Here is a 9,568-nt window from a genome sequence, read left to right on the forward strand (position 1 = left end):
AGAATACCTTTTCTTTAGAAGAGAAATATGTCATTCTGTTACACCAATACCACAATATTAATAATTATTACACAATGAAGTAAATTAAAGAATTTTTTTTATATTAAATTATTTAATATATTATTAGAGGGGCAAAATGGGAAGCAAGGAGAATTTGGGGGGTGCAGGAAGAAGCCCCCTTAACCTAAACAGTGTGTACTATGCTAGTATAATATATACACCGAATCCCTTGGATCTTCTTTCCCACTGCGATCCAATAATAAGTCTAAGTTGCTTCATTATAAAATATTTTTCTTTGGAAGAAATATGTGTCATTTTGTTATAGGCTTAAATCCTTAATTGGTCCTCATGTTAGGAGAAAATTTTCAGTTTAGTACCTGTTTTTAAAAGTGTATATATTAGGTTTCCATGTTTTGCAATTTGTGTCAATTTAGTTCCTTTGAACCATCAATTTGGTTTGAAAATTGCAAGTAAACAAGTCATTTTGAGTTGCAGCATGTTTATTATCTACTTGAACGTTTCCAATTGCTGTTACAAACTTGTTTAAAGTGTCATTAATTCACTAAATTGACACAAATTGCAAAGCATGGGACCCAATGTATACATTTTTAAAAGCGGGTAATTTCCTCTTAACATGGGGACCAATTAAGGATTTAAGCCTTTGTTATATGTTACACAAATACCACAATATTAATAATTATTTGTTACCATCATAGAATAAATTAACTACACCACATATTATGTTTAGAGATTTTTATAGTGATGAATCTTTAATTCATGGTGATGAATTTTTATAGATTAAGATGTATTTTTCTATAAAAACTCTCAAGATATGTATAATGATAAAGAAATCATATTTTAAACTTGTTTTTACAACATAATTTACGTTTACTATGAGATCTATAAAAAGTATTTAAAATCTCAAGGTGAAATCTATTAGTAAAGTAAATATTGAATGAGATGTTAACAGATCTTACAGCGTCCAAAAGAAACAGTGTAGATTCCCTCAAAGGCATAAAAAATAGTGATACTGACAGTAAAGTAAACTTACCAACATTATAGTAGCTTTGCCCATACATACTATATAGTGAAGAAATGAATATGTGCTTTACTTGCACAGTTTTGTTTTTGGAGACACAAAACTGTACTTGGATACTTCGACATCGTCTCTATTCAACTAAATACAAAAAAAGAAGACCTTTCAATTTCACAAGGTTCCGTTAGTTTGAGCAAAAAAGTAAGGATCATGGAGGTTGAGTTGGGGCTGAAGATCACAAGAACCAAAGATGATAACACTTCCGTTTCTGATTTTCAGTTTGCCAAAGACAGATCTGGACCAGTCTTTTTTTCCAAAGAAACTGATTCAAAGCTCATCCTCACTGCACATCTTAAAGGTTTCTTCAATCTCGAGTCTCGTAGGGTTGTGTTAATCTGTATTAATTAATATTGTTATGGTCATGTGGATGTGCAGGGTATAAGAAAGAGGACATTGACATCAATATCAGTAAAGATGGGAGTGAGATTTCGGTGAGTGGGGAGAAGGAGGTGCAGGAAATGCAAATGATACCGTTCAAGAAAGAGGTGAAAACCAAAGGGTTTGCGAAGAAGTTTAGAATTCCTGATAGGGTGGTTTTGGATCGGATAAAGGCTAAGTATAACGAAGTGGATGCAGTGTTGAGAATCGTGATGCCAAAAATGGAATTGGAAAAAGGAATGACAGAAATTGAAGAGGTGCAGGAAAGAGAAGAGGTGGATAGGGTGACGGCAGAGGCAGAAAAGATTGAAGAGGAAACATGTCCTGTGAAGAAGCCCAAAAAACCATGGACTCCTTCTCCTCCTTTCTATTATGGAGGATCAACTTTGCTTCTAACTCTTCTATTTCTTGTAATACACTATATTAGAGCCAGAAAGAGTTAATCTTTTTCTTGTAATGCAGTATATTGGAGAAAGAGTTCATTTGAGTTTATTCAGGGATTATTTTTTTCAATTTTTCACTGTCTCCACCTATAAAGTATTATTTTCTGTATCTACATATGGTCCGATGAATCGTAGTTATGAGATTTTTAGTATTGTCCAATTTTTGACACCATTATCCAATTTTTCACACCATTTTGATACTGTATACGTGTCAAAATATGATTGGACGATTTCAAATTAAAAAAAGTTGAGACAAGAACATATTTGAAAGAGAAAAACCAATTTTTTTTTAATTTAAAACCGTCCAATCACATTTTGACACGTATGCAGTATTAAAAAATTGATATTAAAATATCATTTTTCTTATTGATTTGATTATCCATTATTGAAAAGTTAATGAAGTAAAACTTTCGCTGTGCAGTAAAATGATCCTACCAAGAAAATTTTAAGCAAATTTAGATGAATGATGGAGTCAAATCCCGGTGGATAAATAAAATTAGTAAAATAGATAATAATACTCGTATTAGCTCGTGAATTATAATTACTTAGATATTTTATCCAGTCCAAAACAAAGTTTTAATATTTAGAAATGTAACATAAACATTTTAAATTTTAAATTTTAATTTTGGTATGATATTTTTTGTTAAAATTTAATAGTAAATTATATAAAATTATATTTGTAACATCTTAATCATTAGAATAATTCTACAAAAAAGAAAATATCAGTCATTCAAAATAGAAAATTCATGCACTAAGGAATTCTTATTTCGTCTGTCCGAAGGGAATTCTTATTCCATTTGTCCAAAGGTATAAACACAATTACAAAACACCTATAAAAAAACTACAACTTCAAAACTGTATAAGTAAACATTACAAAAGTTTTTCAAAAGGTATATAACAGAAATGAATGATAATATAAAAACTAAACAACATATCACCATCTAGAATATGAATTTTGTTAAGGTCGAACCTTAATTTCTTTTTCTATTTTAGGATGAGAGAACATGAATGAGTCTTTAAAATCACTTAATCAATTTTTAGCTTTGGCAAAAACTCATCCTAACATACCCAATAACCTTTGTGAGCCAACCTAGATTCAATCCTTGTTGATCCTAGGTTTAGCCGAGACCTAACCAAGTTCAAAGAGAGCTATAAAATCTTCCAAGAAACAATTTCTTAGATATTTAACTTGTCTTAGATCTTGTGTTTGTTAACCAAATTTTTATTAGAGGTGAAGACAAATACCATTTTAGACTTTCTTCCAAAGTAGGGGGAAGGAATCTACGGGACTTTAATACTAAAATAGACAATAAGTATTTAACTATTTTGTATTTAGAATTTTTTAAGTTTACATTTTCTTCTTTCGACTTTATATGGAAGAATATTGTCAGATATTTTCTTCTTATCTCATATAATTTTACTCTGCGTATCATTAAATTTTTCTTCTTGTTTTTTTAAGTTAATATTTTCTGAAGTTGTCCTCAATGAAATCCCTGATTGAATTCTCAGTATCTTTTTAATGGAATGAAACTGATTATGATTTTATAAAAAAGGTAACTAAATAAAATAGTTTAACTGAAGTGCATTCACCGTATTATTTTTTGAGTAGCATAGTCGCCTATTTTCTCAAGTTTTTTTTAACTTCTATAATAGTCGATTTTAAAGATATGGATATAATAATTTCTCTTATTAAAAATGTATATTATGCTCACAAAGCAAGGAAATTAAATTGTAAATAACATGAATGGTTAAAATATTTTTTCTCACCACGGGTTGCATATATCTGAGTACTCAGTATAATAGGCCCAACTTTTGACCCAGTACACGATTATATAATACATATTGGTGATTGCTTCCTATACCCCATCAAATTTCTCACCCACTCCATCAAAAAGCTTTTCCGTACTAATAGAGTGCTGGAAGAAATCTTATGGGGTACAGAAGTAATAGCCTTACAGTTTAGCTGCCCATTTGCAAAAACCATTAACTATAGGTTTCTACTGCAAAAATATCCAAAAAAGGGTTATTACTGACTCAAGTCAAAGTCATAATGCATCTTCTTTATTGGAAGTCTCACATGGATTAGAGATAAAATCAATTTATAATATATAAGTGAGGTACAATCCTCATCTTACAAACTAATTTTTTAGAATTGAGTTAAGTTTAAAACTCATTTTCTAATATTCCTCAAACTTGGTTAATTTATTTATTTATTGAGTGGACAGGTAATGAGTATTTTGAGAACACTCATTAAAATGAAGAAATAAAATGACAAATTAAAAATAATTTAATAAAATATGTAGCATTATATATCAAAGGTTTTTTTTTTTATTTTAGTTTTTTACTTTTTTTGGATTTGAACAAGTGGAGGTTACTTCTTAAAAAACAGTTGAAACTACTTGAAAACAAAATAGATGAGTTTCACTTAATTATTAGTGACTCGATAACGCATTCCTAGCTTCTAAATTCAAGTTTTACTATTAGAACAGAATACTACTTGTATATGTTTAGATTATATCAAAATTCTGTAAAAAAAATATTACTTTTCATCATTTATTAAATTGTTGCCATATTTGACATCCTTACATTATATATTAGTCATTGTTTTTATAACATGTCTTAATAATAGGTAAGGAAACATTTATTTTCAACATACTTTAGAGGAGAGGAATTCTTGTGTTAGCTGCTTCACCAAATATGAAACTTCTAATTATAAAAAAAAAAAGTAAAATATAAAGTGTGAAGTAAAATACACGATGACACTAACATTAGTTACTTTTAAGGTCACATGGTTGAAACAATTCCTCAAAGAATGTAATTTTAAATAGTTTTCAAATAAATTTTGTATGTGACGACGAGACAACACTGCATATTATCTCTAATTTTATTTTTTATGAAAGGACTAAATATATTAAGCATATTTTTCATCCATAAAACAAAAACCAGCGTATTAAGATATCACCACTAAATTTGTCAATTGGATGAACAATTGACAGACATGTTTACTAAATCGATTGATAATCAATTATATATGCAACAAGTTGGACTCATTATTATGACAGGATATCAAATCTTTTCTTCTATGTACTATATTGATTCTTCTTTTTCCTTTATAAATAAAACATTTTTATTGTTTCACGAATACAAATTTCAGTTTAATGTTTCTCTTTTTCCTGAAGTTTAACAATTTAAAATATACTTTTAAGATTATTTCAGAAGTATTCAGAGTATATCTCGAATTTGTACTGCCACCCGTTTTTGTTTTTTCTAATTTCATGTTCGAGATATCTAATTCTTAATACGAGTCATTTTAAAAATTTCACAGATTAAATTATACTATATAAATAAATAGAAGTTTCATCTTTGATTTTACATAATTGAGTCATATCTACACTTCACTTTCTAAATTAGTATACAAATTATTGTATAAAACGTTAGGCAACGTTTCTTTGCAATAATATAACATTATTACAACACAAATCATACAAAGCTTATCTTATATTAACCGTGTCTCATGTTTTGAGGTTATAATAATAGTATGAGATCATATTATGTTTAAATAATAGTAAAGAGTTTACTTGAGGACAATGATGACACGATATATCTTCAAATCAACATTTTTATTAAACCAAAAGGTAATCATCCAATTCTAACATTTAGGTTATTTTGTTTTCTCGTTAAAATAGAGATTATGGTATAAGTAGTTCTAGAAAAATGAAAACTAAATTAACTTTTATGAATATGTTTAATATAATATATTCTTACTGTAATTTTAATTTTTTATGTATTAATTATTAATGGTTAATAAAATTGAAATAGAAAAGAGAGATTTTTGGAATTAAGGTACAAAAAATAATTGGTGTTGAGTAGACTAATTCATCAATTGTTCGACTACCATGTGCCTGACAAACTCTTAGGTTAGGTAGACACAAAGCTATCTTCTAAAGCAGACGTTATCACTTAATTGCATGCTACTACATCAACTTGCTAGAAATAAAAGGGCATACCTTAAACTTTAGTCATTCTATGCTATCTCAGAAATTTGTTCTTTTATCTAAGAGTACATAACATAATCAAAAGCAAACCATTTTCCTTGATGTATTCATATTGCATTGAGCTGGAAAGAGAATAGTTTGCTTCTGAAGCAAAAACCATACATTCTTCTAAACCTAGGCACAAGTTGCAGACATAGCATGTGCATACAGATAGATAAAGATATACTAGTAGAAATCATCATGAAGACACTTAAAAGACATAAAAATAGATTGTAATTATTTAACAGTTGAATGCCCCAACTGTTGAAATATATTACTTCGATGACACTTAAGAGATATAAAAATAGATTGTAATAATTCACATAACATGAGAAACAAAATTGATGTTCAATGGAATAATAATAACAACGTATTTTAGCATTGCCTTACCCGCTGAATCAAAACTACGATGTTTTCCAGCAGAAAACGAGGGAGAAGCTATCAGAAAACCTTTCAAACACTTCCAAGTTCTACCACAAATGTTACATCCACAGCCAATTCCTGATGACTTTAAGAGATGTCATAAAGTATACATTGACCAGAGCTACTGTCACTGGCTCGAAATTCAATTCCGGATGGCAGTAACCAAGTCAAAGTCCACCAAATTCAACAGACAAATAAATCAGACACAGATAACAGATTATATTTGTGAGATTTCCAATTCAATATGTGATCGAACAGTGAATGGCTTAAGGGTGACGCACTGGTCTGATTTCAATTGACCAACCCAAATGCTATTGCAAAATCTTTGAGACCGTATTTTCCTAACACATTTCAATAGAGCAGAAAAAAAAAAAAAGTAGTTGACCAACATCAATGCCATTCCAAATTCAAGCCCACAAATGATAATGGAACAAAAGACAGACTTAAGCATATGAACGACATTGTCTTTTTCTACGTTTAGTACTTTACAGTTTAAAGGAAATTAAACAATCCCAAGACTGCAAAGGAAATAAAGATTGTACCACAATTTGGTCTTCCAAACCAAACAGAGATGTCAGTATATGAACCAAAGGGATTTGACTAATACAATCACGGTGAAGCAAGTTACAGCGAAATTTGATTAGACAAAAGCAATGTTACATGACCAAAACAAGAGGAGAGGAAAACAAAGCATAGATCACAATGATCTACTTCAATATCCTACATTCTATACATTTTATATGATTTTTAAGTACAAGAATCATTCCCCTTTCCATTTCCTTGCGGGTATAATCTTCATTTCAAATTACCAAACTTTCATTTTCCACTTTTTATATCCATTGGTAATTGGCTTCTTCATTTAGTAGTATTCTATTTCCATAGAAGCAAAATTAAGTTATCACATCATCTCAAATTTGTTTTCATTACAGCACCCACAAATAAATGATGCGGGCAGCAAGTTATTCAGCATAGGTTGGCCTACCAAGAGAGTCAATCCCTTCTGTTCGACTGCGAACAATCTTATGGAAAACCTGCCTTACTTGGCGCTCCAAAGGGTCCAGCCCGTCCTTCAAAGCATCACAAACTTGTGAAACCTCCTGCACTATCTGTCTAACCTCCCGCTCTTTGTCCTCTGTCAACGGGAAGTTCACAGAATCAGACAATTCATTCATCGATCTAGCACATTTCTCAATCTGATGAATCTCCCTGAGCAAGCCACAGGAGTTCTTGCGTTCCCTTTTCTTTGATTCCTCCATGATCCTTTCGTGGAGAGAGAGTAATGCAGCAGCCCAGGAGAAATTCCTGGGAATGGTAAAGTGGACATGTAATCCGCGGTCCTGGCACGGAATTGCTGCCACAAGAGCCCACATAACAAACAACAGGATCGAATTCATGATGAACAACGTCATCGCAATTCCATTAGAAGCCACGAGATCATTTGCCTTAGGTGGATTAATGCTGTTCCCAATTGCTTGGAGCTGCTTGGCAGCAGACCAAGTCCGAGAAACACTCCATGAAAGCGATCGAAAATGCCCTAAAGACCGATGATGATAGCCACTACCGCTACTATGACTGTAACCATGACTGTGGCTATGATGATGATCTTTACAACCAGTGTTGCGGCCAAAGGATCGGTTTCTATTTGCAATTGAGGCATTGGAGTCCTTATCATCAAGCATCCCAATTGCCAAATCAGCGAGGGCCTTCCTAGCTCTTCGAAATTGGCCCTCGCCAATGCTCCTCTGATTCCCCAATGCATAGACAACAATCTCCAAAAGCTTCTGCCATTGGCGAATCTGCTCAATCCCATCACGAATAGCGTTACAAACATCCAAAGCCTTAACACTGCGGTCAAAGTAATCAGACACCATGCGATCCAAGGGAGGTCTCAACACCTGTGTCTTCTGGGCACGGACAATGGCTCTGAATTCCTCTTGGCAACACAGGAAGCAATCAAGGAGCTTCCCAACCCACGAGACTGAAAGCAAATCATCAGGGGCAACCGAAGAAAGTTCCAAGAACCGGTCAGTGACGTGTTGCTGAAAAGATTCCATCTCAGCCTCCAAGCTTGACCCTTCCATGGAAATGGAGTGAACCTGTTCGCGACGAAGACTGAAAAATGAACGGCCAAAATGGGTTAAAGATGCAGGAGACGACCCTTGGTAGTCCGTCGCGGGCATTCTCGTACAGAACGCAACTTACACAAACCCACTCAACCCTCCCCCAACACCTGTCTCATGAAGAAAGATACCAAAAATTCAAACAAAACAAAATGTTCTCGAATTTTATAACTTTTTCACCTCACTTTTAAAACCAGAAATCAAAAACTCAAATTTCACACACTCAATTCACAAAGAAATTGATACCCCCAAAAAAGAATAATAATAACAATCTCAGGCTTAAAACTCCTAAAACTGCAATTTGAAACCGAGGAATTGAAAACCCAACATTTTCCTAGAAATTCGAAATAGAACTTCCTGAAACTAAAAAAAGAATCTCCTCCAAATTAAAATTTAGTCACTCCGATTGGAAAACCCAGAAGTGACAACCAAATTTGGGTTTGAATTTGAAACCAGTGAAACAAAAGAAGAGGGAGTTGAGAATAAAAAACACAAGTCAGAATATTTCAAAGACGGAGAGAGAGAGAAGCAGACAAGGAAGGAAGTGAGAGAAATGTGGGGAGAAGTGAGGCATGGAACCCTAGTAGGAAGGTGAGGCTTATATTGGGGACAATTGGTCCGCGTAATACGGTGGTTGGAAAATAAAAACAGCGAAATGCGCAGAAACAAAAAACGAACCCACGAAAAAAAAAGGAAATCTATTTTCCCGGATTAGTAGTAATAAAGAGGTCTAGGTTTAAATCCAAGGTTAATTAGTGAAAATTTTAAGGTTGTGAGAGAAGTTTGAACGCGCACCCAACACGTATCCGACACGGTGGCAAGAACCAAGATTCTTAGTTAGCGGCGTAGATCCCGAGGAAAAAGTACGGATTATATATTCGCCGTTGATTTTTCAAATAGGAACCCTGTACAACAGCACCTGAAGACGGGAAGCCAAGGGTTAACGTAGTATTAAATAAACAAAATATTTAACGTATTTAAAATCCAAAAAAAAACAAATTAAATATTAATAAGAATATGTTAGAAGAAAATTTAGAATTGTTTTTAATTAATTATTTGAGGTTAGAGTTTGGA

At 32.4% G+C, this 9,568-nt stretch overlaps 2 protein-coding genes across 2 annotated transcripts; one reads left to right on the forward strand and one right to left on the reverse strand.

The window, feature by feature from the left end:
• Positions 1 to 1,130: 1,130 nt before the first annotated feature.
• On the forward strand, positions 1,131 to 2,046 carry LOC106771727 (17.6 kDa class I heat shock protein 1). Its single transcript, XM_014657731.2, has 2 exons — positions 1,131 to 1,394; positions 1,472 to 2,046. The coding sequence occupies exons 1-2, from the start codon at positions 1,247 to 1,249 to the stop codon at positions 1,915 to 1,917; spliced, it is 594 nt and encodes a 197-aa protein (XP_014513217.1). The 5' UTR covers positions 1,131 to 1,246; the 3' UTR covers positions 1,918 to 2,046.
• A 4,943-nt stretch (positions 2,047 to 6,989) lies between these two features.
• Positions 6,990 to 9,182, reverse strand: LOC106772527. Its single transcript, XM_014658978.2, has one exon. It carries the CDS (start codon positions 8,552 to 8,554, stop codon positions 7,334 to 7,336), a length of 1,221 nt encoding a protein of 406 aa, XP_014514464.1. The 5' UTR covers positions 8,555 to 9,182; the 3' UTR covers positions 6,990 to 7,333.
• Positions 9,183 to 9,568: the final 386 nt, after the last annotated feature.

This window comes from Vigna radiata, chromosome 8, assembly GCF_000741045.1.
Source record: "Vigna radiata var. radiata cultivar VC1973A chromosome 8, Vradiata_ver6, whole genome shotgun sequence".
Lineage (NCBI taxonomy): Eukaryota > Viridiplantae > Streptophyta > Magnoliopsida > Fabales > Fabaceae > Vigna > Vigna radiata.

Excerpts from the sequence above, each read along its gene's own strand:
- LOC106771727 (XM_014657731.2), top strand. The coding sequence starts at position 1,247 with ATGGAGGTTGAGTTGGGGCTGAAGATCACAAGAACCAAAGATGATAAC. Across the intron at positions 1,395-1,471 it reads CCTCACTGCACATCTTAAAG|GGTATAAGAAAGAGGACATT; the intron begins GTTTCTTCAATC and ends GTGGATGTGCAG.
- LOC106772527 (XM_014658978.2), bottom strand. The coding sequence starts at position 8,554 with ATGCCCGCGACGGACTACCAAGGGTCGTCTCCTGCATCTTTAACCCAT.